This window comes from Diprion similis, chromosome 3, assembly GCF_021155765.1.
Source record: "Diprion similis isolate iyDipSimi1 chromosome 3, iyDipSimi1.1, whole genome shotgun sequence".
In the NCBI taxonomy this organism is placed as follows: Eukaryota; Metazoa; Arthropoda; class Insecta; order Hymenoptera; family Diprionidae; genus Diprion; species Diprion similis.
In genome coordinates this window covers 13,434,860-13,450,996 of record NC_060107.1, presented here as the reverse complement: position 1 = coordinate 13,450,996, position 16,137 = coordinate 13,434,860, and the positions used below count along the sequence as shown (strand labels likewise).

Genomic DNA, 16,137 nt, shown 5'->3' with positions numbered 1-16,137 from the left:
CAGTTTCTATATTTACAAAGGGAGATGCACGAGTGTCTATACAAGAAATTATTTACAAAATATATTCATTCATATATTACCTATCAAATTAACACTGTATTAATAATTTTTTTTATTATTATTATCATCATTTCCGTATATTTATGCATGAATCATTAATCATATATCCCAGTGTTCCTCTTACTTTTTATAAATAAAATAAATCCTTTGTTAATTTTTCCTATAACCCAGTCCTGCACGAAGTACTAATTCGAGGCAGCATTACCACCAACAGACTACATTTATAGGGTTCAAAAACAAAAATAAGCATCCATATTTAGTAGAAATACATTATCGATAGAAAAATATTTCAATTCAATGATTGTAATTGTTAACTCTCTTACCACGAGGAACTCAAAAGAGTTATTGCGGTTTTCTTTATCTTTTTTCTCTTTTGTCAAATAGAAGGAAATTTTATTAAATATAACGGTATCAGTGCCCGGTGTAACAATTATTTTATTTACATGCTATAATCAAAGATATGGCCAATATCTCAGAATCTTTGTCGTATATGTTGATTACATAGAAAATAGATGCTGGATGCCAGTAACTGGGTGAGAAAAAGAAAGTAGAAAAAAAAAAAAAAATATGAAAAGAATGGTATATACACGTATATATGTTTCTAGATTTTTACAACTGTAACCGTTACGATAGTAATATATTTAATAATATAGTATGAACAATAACAAAATAAATTAACAAGAAATCCTTATTGATTAGACAACTATAAACACAGTCTGCTGGCAAAGGATACCTAAACAATCATCACCTAAACCAAAATAGAAATAATTATTTTGTCACAAGTGTACAGTTGATTCACCATGTTACGGCAGTAATGACAGTTTCAAATTCATATTCATATTCATCATGGAGCGTTACGTTCGGAAATTGTGTTAGACGAATACTAAAATGAGCAAAACAGATGCCTTGGATACCTGGGCAATATAGTAGAAAATTTTTTACCGTACATTTTCAATTTTGAGTGTGATATCCTTTGAAATTTAAAACAAGAGATCGGGGCTAGCGAATTATTGGTACATGTCTGAATGTTTTTGCGCCACTCTGGTACTCGAGACGTCTTTACAAGAGGCAATATCATTTAAGATTCAAAGAGATAGAACCCACGTAGACTAGGCATTGTTAGGATTCTTCCGTGTGATGTAATCACTGGCGAAATCGAATAGCATACAATAAGTCGGAGTTAATCTAAATTACTAAATAGTACTACCGAATGGTGAGGCAAATGGAAGAGTGCTGGATAGCGTATAATACAAGGCAGAATAGAGTTCTATAGTAAGATAACTAGTTTCACTGGACAAAAGTTTTTTACACAACGATTTTCTTTTTCCAAGATATTATTTCATGTCACAAAGTCATGTGAAGTTGAATCGACTTTATATAGTTTCCTAAATACAATTATTTCACACTTTGGTGAAGCATTTTAGATAGAATCTCAGGAGAATATCTATTCTGAAATTTTACATTGGCGGCAAAGCCGCTGAAGGATTAGCGGAATAGAATTCATTGAGTTTTGAAATAGAACCGACATTGATACATCGACTTGATGTAAGACCGAAAAGAAGGAAAATTGTAATTAAAATTTAAGAAGAAAGTCTATCTGAAGTAGGCTGAAATGATTACGGTGCCGCGTAATCCACTATTCGGAACAAATGGTCTAACAATTTTGTTCCCTTGACAAATAAGCTATGGAAAGAAGGAGACGCTCACTTATTATCCAGGTATTGAGGAGGAAAAGGGTGAAATCTGCGTTACTACTCGCCATCCAACACTAGTCCAGTTACTGTACACTCGGGCAACACTGTATTGACATTGTGCGTTATTATTGATGCTACATAGTCACCAGGTGGGGTCCAGCCACACAGCAATTGAACTAACATTGTTAACAGACAGACAAATAGACAGACGAGCCCTGACTAGCGACGGTAGCTAATCGCTGTCAAGGTCGCTCCCCGAAGGTCATTTGGTCTCTCGCGATATTCGTCGCCTTTTCCCCTGCTCCGCCTTCTCGACTGTCACTAAAACACCACTCGTGCTATAGAAGGTGTCTGGCATTACAGTAGAACCTAAGAGTCTGGATACAAGTAAGCGCACTGGATAGTGAGGAAATTGCAGACGCTTGGTAAATTGATTGCGTTTTGTAACACAGATGGTACACGATTGGAAAAGAGACTCTGAATATTGAGATACTCTGTAGGCTACTTCTGATATAACATCATTAATACCTTCAATAATAGTACAAAAAGAATAATATTTTATTACATCCAGCACTCTTCCTGTGCACTTGTATTGCATTACACAAGGTAATTACACTTTCCGTTACAAACGTCGTTCATTCTCATATTTTCCTAAGTAATTCTTAATAAAATTCGAAATCCATATGAAATAATCTTTGTCATATACGCTCAGCATGAGATGCATTGAATCACGATCCCATTTTTTTACTGCCTTATTAAGGGTACACATCAGTGATACTCAATAACTTTTTGATTTCCTTAAAATGTAAAAAGGTTCACGCGAATCTAATGGTAACCAAAAATTTCAACTTTAAGGCTTGAAATTTTTAAATGTTGTAAAAAAATATATCATACATCCTTGAAATTATTTATGGATCTACCGTCTAAGAATTAAGAAAAAAATTAATAAAAATCAGTTTTCTTTTGAACTCTTGTATATAGATTCCTACATTGTTTTAAACATCAATTAATCCAAACCAATGATTCACACGTAATTTTAATAATTAAAACAATGAATTTTCATCCTGTTTTCAAAGAACAAGAAAGTACAGCTGTTCTTTTTAGTCTTAAGTTACATATAAATTTCTTGAAACTCGAAATAAAGCTTCATAAAACAAGTGCTTTCATACAGTTTTAATCAATTCCGTTCCATATGAGTCCAGATATTATTTAGAATAACTCTAAAAAGTAGTGTTTTTTAAATCTCCATGTTTTAAAAAAAGTTGGATACTAGTTTCTGTGAATTAAAATTAATGGTTTAATGTAACTTATTGATATAATTATGTGAAAACTTGTCGAATGTCAATTTTCATAGCAATATTTGTTTCCTGTGCTCGTCCAATATCTATGGACTTTTTACAAATTTTCATTTCTAAAATTGTACTACATGGAGTTTTTCCACAAATATCACTATTCGATGTTATTTTAAATAATGTCTCGTTATATGTGGAACATAATTTATTGAAACTGGGTAAAGACCACTTGTTTAATGAAGCTTTATTATGATATTAACTTCAGATTAATCAAATCATGATAGATTTTCACTGACGTGTTCCCTTAAGCTGCATGCTAATAGTATAATACTAACGGATCAAGCAAATTTTGGATCAAAAAAGCAACATTACAGATATTTTAACAGAACATTACCAGAGGGAGGAGGAAAAATTGTGATGAAAAAAGTCATGATTGCAGAAAATTTTAACGATATTTGGAACTAGGATAAAAATTTGTTGGACTCGAATTAAATTTCTCGGTTCAAGTTTCATATACCGCTTATTTGGATGTGATTGCTTGTTCAATACATCTTATCTGATGGTCATAAAATATTCGTAATAGGTTCGCAAAGAAAAATGTGCCTCCTCTTGTTGATAATATATATTCGATTCCATTATACTTGTTGTACTGACTTATATTTTGCTATTCTCTTGGGTTCTACTGAGCGCTTATAAACGTATTTGTAAAAGAAAATAACCCTAGATATGAAAGTAACCTACGGCATATCGTTTGTAACAAATCACATCTCTAGATATTTCAATGTATCAGAATTAGTAAAACAAAGATCATCACAAGTCCTTGTATGTCTCTGTAGTAAAAATTATTGGGCCAAATCCAGTTTGTTTGTTTTTTTCTATGTTTTCTTTATTGTGGATTCGAACAGTTCATGAGAATATAATTAGGTCATATTTTTTCTTATTTCAATTGCACAAAAATTACATCTTATACGATGAATTGACAACAATAGAGTTGTGATTTCATCATAAGATATAACTATATGTAGAAAAAACACTGAAATTCAACTGCTTATAACGTTTGCAATTTTTACTTTTAACAAAAGAAGAAAAAATACGGCATAATTATTTCAAGAGCCTGTACCAAATGTACGTATCAACATTCCAATTGAAAATTTAAGGTAAAGGCTAATCACTATATCCATAAAAATTCTGTGCAAGCTTTGGAAATGCTACGTTTCAAATACGTTCCTTTCATATGCAGACTGATCAAGCCATAACGTTTGACATAGTGGGCAAATTTAAGTCTCTTTGTTATCTTACATGACTATATCCTGTATAATTCATTGCTATTCCTTTCTTTTTCTCTCTTTTTGACGAAGACTTGAATAAGTTTCTTACTCACCAGCTCCACTACGCGTCTTTCTTCTGTTAACGTCATCCACGGATCTGGAAGCCCCTCGAGTGTTACCAGCAGGAGTCGCCAACGGCGATGCGGTGTTTTGCCTCACCGACCTGCGTGTCGGGATCTCGCCAATGGATTCATTGCTGGATACGGATGTTCCTCGAAGTCTTTCCTTTCCGGTCGATACAGACGCTCCGCTAGGTGGCTGTTTGGTAGTCAATAGTCGGCTTTCTCTTTGCACTCGGTTAGTAGCATTTGATGTGTTTGATGTATTGCTAGAAATAATTTGACCTCCCGTCACTGGACCACTTGCATTCATTCTGCAACAAAAATTGTTACATCACCGTGATGGTATTTACAATTAAGGGCTTTCCATCTGTTCTGTTACAATAATCAGGGTGTGAATTGGAAAAATTTTAAATAAAATTCAGAACTGAAAACTCTATGGAAGCAACAATGGTAAAGTCGGGTATGATGAGACCGTTACATGGCACTGTTTAATGTATAATATGCCAATATGAGAAACCTCACTTTATTGTTTTCATTAGCTCTCCGCAGAGCGAAAGTTCGTGAAGCGATAACTTGGTATTAATGTTCAATATTTACTTGGGATCTCTAGGCTTTGGAGATGCTGCAGGTGCCTCATCCGACATTCGCATTCTTGCTTTTTCCGCTATTTCAATCAGCGGTTCGTCATCTGAGGAATCCACATCTACTAAAATTGGTCCTAAAAGTGTTGAAATTGGTATTATTATAAATGTAGGAGGTAAAAAATAAGGTGCCGAGATCTTGAAAAAAATACTGGAGCAGGAATAATAAAGAAATGAATGGATGAATGAATATATAACATAGACAAATTAAGGTGTGTAAAATTAATTAAACGAGTAGATGGCTGGATAAGTGTACGAATCTAACAATTAGCTCTCAAAACCCACCTTTTTTTGCTTTTGGCAGTACGTTGAAGACTTTTTTACTCTGCTCCTCCTTTGTAGTTACTTGTTTCTTATTAGATCCACATTCTTCAACCCCCATATAAGCTTTGATTAATTCCGCAGCATTTTCCGAACATTTTCGTTTCCCTGGTCTGGGTTGAGGATCATCCGCTGTACTTGACGCAACAGAACTTTCGCTTTCTTGTCTTTTTCTCTTACCAATTTTGGCCGTTGACACATTAGGCGATAACTTCGACGCACCCATCTTTGGACTTGCCTTAGCATAGGGCGATATGCTACGGCGTTCTTCTATTTTATTCTGGCCATGTGGACTACTTTTCGGCGTTTTAACAATGTCAGGACTGTTCAGTTTCTGCGATCTCGTTCTCAGTGATCTTTTTTCAGTATTTTCTGCAGGAATCTCTATCAGGAGCTGTTCCAACAGCGATTTTGGCTTAACATAATCGTTCGAATTATTTGAGTTTAATCGATCGAGAAAATGTGAATCTTCGTTATCTTCTATGCATATCACATCTTGTCGACCTTCCAGTTCCTGTTTTCTTCTACGTTTCCGCTTGGCATGATCTACTTCGCTGGTCTCCACCTCTTGGTTATGCGCCGCTGGGCTGGGGGTTTCGTCTCGTTGCAAAACTACTGGATTGGAGTACGTATATAGAGGCGGAGTAATTCTAATCGGCTGAGGATCATCCGCTGACGGTGATTCGATGCCAACATTTGTTTCCGTCACAACGTCACTGACAATTTTTTTAACCAACTCGTCGTTCACCTTGTGTAAACAAACCGGTGACGATTCTTTAACCACGAGTTGCTGAGTTTGTACATTGGACATCTGATTCTTATCTGTTTCGACTTTATTGCCAAGGGTTGAATTCAAAGGATGAGCTGAATTATTGGGCAATTCAACTTGCCTGGTGTCGTGCAACTTTACATCTAAATTTGGTTCAGTTTTAATATCCGGTGTAAGAGTTTGTATGTTTGAGCATGTATTTTCTGGCTTTAGATTAGCTTGAATTAACGTCGGTTCGATTTTATCGTTTTTAACTTTACTATACGCAACATGATTTTGTATTACAGGCACGCCATTGTTGTTATTTTGTCCGATAGGACTGTCGCTTAAAATATTTGCACAACTGTCATCCAACGAAGTCTTTAAGTCCTTATTGGGCGACTGTTGGACAACGTTTGATTGTTCATGACTAACATCTACTTTGTTTAGTTCATTTTGGTTATTCAGATTAACAGAAGTATCTAATTTAAGTGGTTTCACTGCAAAACTATCCGTAAGTGAAACATCTTTGATCTCTGTATTTGTACACTGTAAAAGTTTGTCACAGCTCGATTGAGTCAGCACGGAACTTGGCGCAACGGTAGTCGAGGCCGTGACCAATGGACTTGCAATATTTTTACCATTGTCCGTAACTTCTGCACTTGCGGCAGACGCTGCTTTGTCATTGTCCTGCGACTTTGCAAACGCTGCTTTTTCACTAGACACATTAATAACACTACGCTCACTTGAGTTTCCAGCTGTGTCATGTTTCAAACGATTTTCTAGATAACTAGCAACTGACACGGGACTTAGTCTTTTCGGATCACCAGTTTTCAGAATTTCCGAGTTTGAACACATATTACTATCGCTAGTCGAGGAAGGCACGTTCTTATTGGTTGTCTGCATTGGGGTTTCACCCTGAATCGCGTTTTTATTTGTAGATTGAGGTATGGACTCGGTTGTTGGTCTGTGCAACGGGGATTCTCCTTGGTTGGGTGATTTTTCCGACAGCGCGTCCATCGATTCTATACCAGAATCCTCACCTCCACCGCCATTGCCAACTCTTTCCGCACTTGCATCGACTCCCAGTCCAACAGGCACCGTATTTTCGAGCAATTTCTGCTTGACTTTTGCCTCCGTCACGTTAATATCACCTATCGGCAATATCGGCTTAACGGATAAATCAATATTTTGAACTCTATTCGGCTGTTCGGTGTTGCTGACAGGCGTATTCTGTGAGTTCTTCAACAGACTGATCCGTTGCATGTTTTCTAACTTGGTCACTGTCCCTGGTCTTTCGGACTGTGATTTTATTACGTGATTCTGAACAATCTTTTTATGCGTTTGTTCCACCTTATGCCTATTCAAGTTCGGGTTAACTTCGTTCTTCGCGGATACGTGATTTTTCACCTTAGCAACGATGTTGTGAGTCTTATTCACAGCGGTCGAATTCATTTTAGCACCTAGTCTCTCCGTCTCAGTTTTAATTTTAGCAATCTGATCCGGTAACCTTTCTTGTGGATTTTTAGATGAAACGTCAACTGCACAGGGAGCTGGAGGTTTACTTTCAAGGTTACTTTCAAGGCTGCTCGGAGGATTTGCGATAAAATTCTCATTGTCAAAACTCGAATTGATCTTTGGATTTGAATTTTGAGTTACACCGTCGGAAACACTCTTATGGCTGTGGAGCTGTGTCGTCTCCGCATTCTGAGATTCTGTAAAATAACACAGAATTAAATACTCCACAATGGAATAACGAATGAAAAGCTTTTGATCGTGGACTTCACACGTTTGAAGTCATTAACGTTGACGTAACAAAATATTGGCGAAAAATCAACAATTTGTAACTTTACAATGACTTTCAAGGTGTTGAGTATTCAGAAGGTGAGACTTGTTTTGCTTATTAGCATTTATTATATTTTCTAATTCTTCAAATATTGAAAAATAACGTTTCACCTCAGAATGTATCGTTACATAATTGTCGCGAACTTCAAACTCATTGGACTTGGCTATTTGGAAAATTTGCAGTATAGTTGCTCAGAATAGTACTTTATAGAAGAAACGACGAAAACCAGAGAATGGTGATGAGTCCATGCGTGAACCGGAAACAAGTGCGGAGTTCGCATACAAATCACCATTTTCCAGTTTCATCACTAATCGCATACAATATTTCAATCATGAATGCGTTGAAAACGAGTTTTGATGCCTGTAACACGGGCCTGAAATGGGCTACAGTGTCAGCTATATATCAGACTTAGCCTTACTCGGTTTACTTCGAGTGCGCAAGTGTAGCAGTGCACAGTTTTTCGTAGTCGCACACAGTGCTCTATACGACAAAGTGCACACACATAGCGGTGCACGATGCTTCATATGATTCAGACCATGCAACAGCACTCCAAACGGTCATTTTAGGTACGTGTTACAGGTATCGGAAATTAGGTTTTCGATGCATGTGTGATAAAGCATAGAATTTAAACATGCAATTGTTTGTGTTCAGTCATTGATCAAAAACACATAATCAATTGTAATTTGACTCAACTGTACACTGTTTAAGAATGAGAAATATATAAATAAGGTGGATGAAATATAATACCTGCTAAACGTAGATCCTTCTCGTCCACCGAACTCAGTCGTCTTCTTTTTTCTTGACTGACGAGGTCTTTCTTGATTCCATTAATTTCAGTTAGTCTCGACGTCACTACGCTCAAGGCATTGGCTGTTTCACTTACAGTTCTGTTAATGTCACTATCACTAGTTCTCCGAACTTCTCCAACTTTTTTAACCTTATGTGGAAAACTTTCGGTTAATGCTGCCTCAGTTTTCTTTATGGGTTGTCCCGGATTTCCTTTATAACCGAATTTTCGCCATTTCATCTGGTTGTCCAAAATCCTCCCACCAGATAATAAATTTTGCTCACGATATAAGCCGTCGCTGGTCTCCGATTTCTTCTTAGAATCTCTTCTTTTGGTCTTGCCTAAACAGAAATTCAATTTTCATTTTAGCTTTTTTTAAAAAAGAAATCATTAATTGAAAAATAGCATGAATTTTATTGCAGAATATTTACCTCCTCCGATTTTATGTTCACTCGTGTGGTTTTGGACCTCAGTTTCCAATTGAGTTTTGGCCAAAACCGGCTGAGAATTTGCAGTCGGATTCAAAATCGTTGACTTATGCTTAACAGGTGATGGTATTCTACTGTTGAGCGGTATGTCGTCCACGTCGCTGGTCTTGCTGGAACTGGGTTTTGCTATAACTGTCTGTAATTTCGCGCCATCCAACGGCGAATCTTGCTTCGAGGCGTTTGCTCTATTCATGACGGTTTGAAGGGCACTGTTCATTTTCGACACAGGGTTAGTGCTGTTGATGACGGTTGAATTTGATAACGGAAATTTAGATACGGACGAAGTACCGATAATCATACTTAAAGATGACTTTTTTTGAAGCAATTTATTACCGTCTGTGGATTCTTTCATTTTCTTCAGTTTACCGCGTCGTTTTATCGTTAAAGACTCAAATTCACCCTCCTTCAAAGCTTTCTTTTCCTTTTTTCTGATTTGAACTACGGATGCGTTGCGACCTCTTAAAGAGATGTGTAACGGAGGCACTCTAGGTTCATCACCGGCTGGACCTGAACTTTGGATACCGGCCGAAAATATTTTATTCACAGATTTGTCAGCTTTCCTAACAGGTGGCATGTTAACAAATGAGACATCGACCTTGTAGGCGGGTGTAACTGGTTCAGATTTCTCCAGTTTCAGACGCAGTTTTATTTTCTCACCTGGCATCGGACTGTGAGCTAATTCTCTGCTAGACTTTATTCTGTTATGTTTTAAACTGCCCTCACTGGCGGTGGATTTCACCGTCGTTTCAGAGTCGGATTGATCTGTATTTGTGGTGGTGTCGTTTCTTCTGGAGAAATTACTGTCCGCATCATCGTCCGAAAATATGGAATTTGATCTGTCGTTAGACGGTGATGGAAAAGAAAAGAACTCGTCCTGATTGTCGACCGCACTCTCTGGTTCCGAATCCGAACTCTCGCTAGGCATCGGCTCCAAGAGCCCAGTCAATGGATTTATTAAGAATTGCCTGACTTTCCCTGTCGACGTGTATTCCGGTTCAGGCTCTTCCTCGGCCTTAGACGGTTCCGGTGCATCCGCAGTATTCGCCGTCGCTATGCTGGCAGGCGCAGTTACGTGATTTAATCGAGGCACATTTTGTGATAGTGTTCCAGTAGACTGACTTGGAACAACATTGCGCTGAGCGGTGTTGACTTGAGCACCTTGAGGAACAGCGCCATTTTGAACATTCCAAGCCGATCCACTGTTTCCCGTAACGTTGGAATAGTTTCTGCTAAGAATATTCTGACTCTGACCATAACGAAAATCTGTCGTTGCACCTGTATTGACGTTCATGTTTTTTAACTGATTATGGTGCAGCTGCTGCTGTACGTTTAGCATCTGATTCTGCTGCCCTAAATGCGATGGCTGCGATTGAGGCTGCGGCTGTTGTTGGTTCTGTTGCTGTGGCGTCGGTTGTCTGGGATAAGGTGGAGGAGTCGCCTGACGCACGTTGCCCAAGTAATTCAGCCTTTGCTGAGGGGTATTGATTCCTGATCCAGAGTGCATCATTTGTTGTTGGAGGATTTGGTGATTGCCAGCCGCTTGCTGCACCTGAGAATTGTTGCCCTGTTGCTCCATTATAGACGACTGAGAAGTTGCTCCGCCTTGTTGTTGAATTAACTGATTGTTACTACCACTTTGCTGTCCCAATTGTTGCTGAGCTTGAATCAGCTGCTGCTGCTGGATTAGTAATTGCTGTCGCTGCTGGAGAGAAGTTCGAACCTGTTGATTGCTCAGTGAATGTTTCACCGGCATTGATTGATTTTGCATTCGTACCTGAGATGGCCGATAGGCTAGTTCTTGTCGGATTGGAAACTTTTGTTGTATTTGTACTTGGTTGTGTATGGCTGGTGCCTGCATTTGGCTCGCCATTGAGACTTGGTGGGGATTTTGCGACGAAGGTAAGGTTTGTCCTGTACTAATCACATTACCGGAGTGCTGTTGAGTTATCGCTGTCTGTTGGTTAACATTTACAGTGGCGAACGCCGAAGGTCCAGAATTCCGCGTCAAGTCTGGAACAATGCTCGACGCCCCCAGTAAATCTTCTGTTCTCAACGATTCCAAACTCGGCGGTGAATCGTTTGGCGAGTTAACATTATCTTTCCTCCTGGCAATCGGCTTCTTAGTCGGCCTTATACGGTTCACGTTTCCTGCACTTTCCACAGTGGCTGGAGGTAGCATTTTCTGACTGGTCATCACGTTGTTGGAATGTGAACTGCCGTCATTTTGTAAGAGATTGACCAATAGCGGGCTCGACAATGCAACTTGATTACCACTGGCATTAGGGTTGTTGGACAAACTGCTGTCATTAGTCGACGACAAACTCGTCACCGTGGCATTGACCTGTTTGTATTGATTCGTCAACTGGCCCACTGACACCGGCAGGGATGTCGTGTGACTAGTGTTCAGCGACGTTACCGTTATCAGACTATCTTGTGCAGGATATGGTGGCGGTGGTTGTGTATGATGCTTAAATTGCACTGCATTTTTAACAGCACCGGCAGCTTGGGATTCGCGGCTGTGTACAGCTTGGGCGGCATGTGTCATGCTAGCGAACGGAAACGGGCCGTTGTAGTTATTTCTCGGTGATGTGCCTGATGTCGTCGTGGATTGGCTGCCGGAAATGCCACTGGTGCTACTCCCTGGGGTTGGTTGAGCTGATTTTGCGAGAAAGGGTGGAATTGGATCGCAATCCGTCGGAGCTACGACATTCGGCGATCGAAACTGAGGAGCCTTTTCTCCCGAAGCACCTAAAACACGTTATTTATTCTCGTTTGATGTATGGTTTTAACAAAATTAAATTTTGATAGTGATAAGCAGCGGTGACTAAATACTGCCTTGTGATGACATAATTGTGAACTGTAGAAAGTAGGTATGTAGGTAGTTACCAGCAGCTATTATTTGTGCGACATTGCATAAGGCTGAGGAAATACTGGATGCATTACTGGGTCCGGCAACAGCTGCTGAAGAATCAGTTTCCGTGTGAGAGACTTCGATGGCAGATTCGCCTTGAGCTTTGGAGCCCCCATCTTGAGTGGATCCAGAACGCAAAACTATTTCTTGTGCTTCTCCACCAAAGCGACTGGCAATCCTCAGAGATATCACCTAGAATTTCAATAATTACATACTGTCAGTTTTGGGACAGATATTCGGTGTAATTCTTTACAAAATAAAACTAGGATTTATAGAATCAATCTTTGGGCGTTTTATTTTTATTGAGTATAGTGAGACGAGGTCAAGTATCTTTTCACTATCGTAGGAAGCGTTAAACTCATTTCTTTGCAGCCTCAATTGCATTAATAGCATAAGATATTCATCATGCGATATATTAAGATCGTTTAGAAAAAAACAAAGAACACGAACGAAAATAAAAGGAGGATAAAATTTTGTTATACACAGACCGTCGAGTTAGCATTCGTTATAATTTTCCAATCCTCAAAGCTTTGGGTTAACACTGCAGTTTTCGAAACACGTGCCGATGAAAATATATCGTGCTGTTAGATTCCCCTACTCGATATGTGCTTTGATTAGGTAACAGTTGAAGTATATCGAAACCTTAATAAATGTAATGATATTCATTTCCTCAGTATTTTAGTTAATTTTTTATATTTCAATTTAGTGCTCCGATTGAAATGTCCGACACTGTATGTTAGTAAATGTGGGTAATAGTGTCTCTGTAAGATCTCACCATTACGCCACATTGATAGAAGATAAGTTCACAGTAATGAAATTTGCCAAAGACCATTTATATTCATTGAATATATACTCGCTGAGACGCAACTCGTCACTTGCATGATGTAGCTTGACATGGTTTAACGATCTACTATCGATAGACAGAGGAGTGGTTGATACTTGAACGAGGTGATTAAAATCAAATTTTGAACGTTTACCTGATCTCCTTCAACTTGAACGGAAAGAATGCCAAGCTGTGTGAGAGTCGCCGAACCCTGGGCTGCCAATTCTCTTAGACGCAGCGCAGCCTCTCTTGGAATTGAAAATGTTACCCTTACAGAGTTCCATGGCTCCACCTTATCGACACGCAAGCTCTCACCCTTTTCTAAAAACCGTTTCAAATTGTGTTAAATTTCAATTTTCATCATCATTTAATCCAAATTCAAATTCAATTTATGCTTTCCAAGAGTTTCTTTACCTTGACAGAGCAGGGTTTCGAGCCGCTCGACAATAACTTTGAATTTGTGTGCAAATTCTGGGTCCCCGAGATCCCCCTCACACGTAACCACCGTCTCGATCAGATCACCATCGCTGTCTGCCGCCATGACTTGAAGGAAATTTGATATTAAATAAAGGGGAATGAATCAGATACTTTATAAACTAATTGGTAATAAGTTCATTTTGTTGTTTTCATATAAGAGGTAGAAATAATACGTTAAAATAGGCATTACTTACCAACCATCAATCACATAACTACCCGGGGAGCCTGGGGACTTCTTAAAGTACTGCTGTACTGTCTGTTAGTCCACCGAAATGGCCACGTCTCTGTGCCAAACCGCCCCAACGTCGTCTCTCTAACACCGTTGCCTACTGAATGAAACAAATATTTTCTCAAGACCTTAGCAATTAACAGGCATTTGCACGACAAACATTACTATGGATAGCGAAGTCGAGGCGATGATTGAATTTTATGAAATATTTTTCATCGCGACCAACTTTTTGCACATACCTAGCCATATAAATGAATACTTTATAACTGAGCTGTGATTTTTTTTACAATTTAACACACATCTCCACTAAATTCAGCTTTCGACATTTTTACCGTAATAACACAAGTTGTACAGTTGTTATTATTATTATTATTATGTATGGGTCAATGCTTTCAAATCTGTGAGAATTTTTGGAATATCATAACTGAATTCATTGTTTGGGCGAAAAATAGGGTAAAATACAAAATACCAAATCAAAATAAAAAATAAAACGAGATCCGGAGAAGAGGGAGAAAAAAAAAAACTGGGTTCTCAAGGTGCTTACGAAATAATAATCCAAAATAATATAGTGAAAAACTCAAAAAGTTTAAGACTAATCCGCAATATGAAAGAAAATTTTAATACAATGTAATCACTATATGCACGTACATTCATATTAATTATAATAAATTGAATAAATATTAATTAAATACCTATGAATTGGTGAAAGGGGGTAAACTATTGTGAAACAATGATAATCATAAGAATAATAATTGCGGAACAGGGGTAATAAAAATAGTGGATTGAAGGGGGGAAAAAAAATTACAAACTAGATCACAAAGCGAAAACAATCGGTCGAAACGGAGTGTATAAACACGAAGTAAGGCGAATATAAACCGGGAGGTTATAATATCGCCAGTATTAACGAACAAACAATCTAAATGTGATCTGTATTGGAGGTTCAAAATGTAAATAAGTGGTTTATTTACGTTAAATTGAATGCGAAAGCGAAAATAAAATGATCCGGGTGACACCTTTACCATTTCCGAACGGCAATTAAAATCTTTTGGGCCACGGTATGGGGGCTCAATTTCTACAGAACCGAAAATAGGTTATAGGTTGAATTTTGGCGATAGGCGTGTCTTATCAAGGAACGGGCTGGTCGTTTGAATACATTTTAGCGATGAAATTGTAATTCGTGATGAAGGCTCGGAGCAATTTGCGGTAAAATAAGGCGCCTAGATCATTGGATATCGGGGGGACCACCATTTTGTCCGTCGGGGGAGGTGGACGTGAAGTGGGCTCAAAAGCATGCTCAAGATATCCCGTCAATATGGGAAAATGGTCGGTTTTCAACTGATTTCAGGACACAAATTCGTTTGGGGGAGATTTCCGTGAAAATTTAAGGGAAACTTGTCAAGTTTGCAAAGTTGAGATGGTGGTAACAAGCGTAGCGCAGGGCGATTTGATACCGTATGAATACAGGAAAATCTTAACGTTACCCCATTTCTTTCCAACTTCGTGCGGGATTTCTCGCTTTCAAATTACACTGAGACACAGCACCAACACACTTATCTTCTTACAAAATAGAACGCGCTGCCCTTACTTCACTTTATGCACACAGCGTGCGGCAAAAATCGCGAAAAAACTCGACATAATCGGCAATATAAAGGGACAAGTCATAAAACGCCATGAACAATAACAAGGAGCCGCCATTTGCAATGGAGCCAACTGACATGCGCAAATCAATCCCGCAAGGCGTGCTGGGTAATTCTAACGCGCCATCTTGCGAATTATTTAAACATCATCAACCTAACCTCCCTCCCTCTTTCCGTATAATGTAACTCGACTTTGGAGGAATTTGCAGATTGTCAATTAGTTCTTTCATTTTTTGTGACAACAGTTTTATCCGCACGGACCTCAGAAGTATAGCTGTTTTGTTAAAATGATTGAATACTCTATTGACTGAAATTAACGGTTTCCGATAACTACCGGAATGTATCGAGTTTTCATGCAATTTCTCGTAAATTCTCAACCTTTCATTGCCACCAGCGAGTGGATTTTCCTTTGTATTGTAGCCTCAGTTACTCATTACTCTATCATCTAATTACATTTGGAATAACTTAGTTTCTTTACTGCTAACCATAAGCAATAGAATACCAGGTACACAACCCACTGATTTCTGCAACTCTTAAACCTGTATTTTTCTTATGATCCCAATACTTGCAACAGGATGAGTAAATCCTTAATAAAAAAATGCAATATAATCTGAGATATTATTAATTCTAAGTAGGTAAACGTTTTATTTAAGGTATTTTATTCAATTGTACAGTAGGACAGACTGTTTGCAGGTCCAGCCAATTAGAATCTAAATATTTTACATTAAATAAATGCTGTTTCACTCAGGGCCAACAGATTGAAGCAAACCAGCATTTCTCATTACTTTGAAAG

General features: G+C 38.3%; 1 protein-coding gene across 5 annotated transcripts; it reads right to left on the bottom strand.

Annotated features, from left to right (window-relative positions):
- Positions 1 to 491: 491 nt before the first annotated feature.
- On the bottom strand, positions 492 to 15,392 carry LOC124416742. Of its 5 annotated transcripts, none has more exons than XM_046898015.1 (11): positions 15,189 to 15,392; positions 13,673 to 13,807; positions 13,416 to 13,544; positions 13,156 to 13,322; positions 12,154 to 12,370; positions 9,211 to 12,015; positions 8,740 to 9,120; positions 5,363 to 7,861; positions 5,034 to 5,154; positions 4,428 to 4,747; positions 492 to 2,075 (listed from the first exon to the last, which is right to left on the bottom strand). In XM_046898015.1, exons 2-11 carry the CDS (start codon positions 13,677 to 13,679, stop codon positions 2,017 to 2,019), a joined length of 6,705 nt encoding a protein of 2,234 aa, XP_046753971.1. In that variant the 5' UTR covers positions 13,680 to 13,807; positions 15,189 to 15,392; the 3' UTR covers positions 492 to 2,016. The 5 variants fall into 5 exon arrangements, with proteins under 5 accessions (XP_046753971.1, XP_046753974.1, XP_046753972.1 ...); XM_046898018.1 differs by having other exon boundaries at positions 4,428 to 4,702; XM_046898016.1 differs by having other exon boundaries at positions 13,673 to 13,804.
- Positions 15,393 to 16,137: the final 745 nt, after the last annotated feature.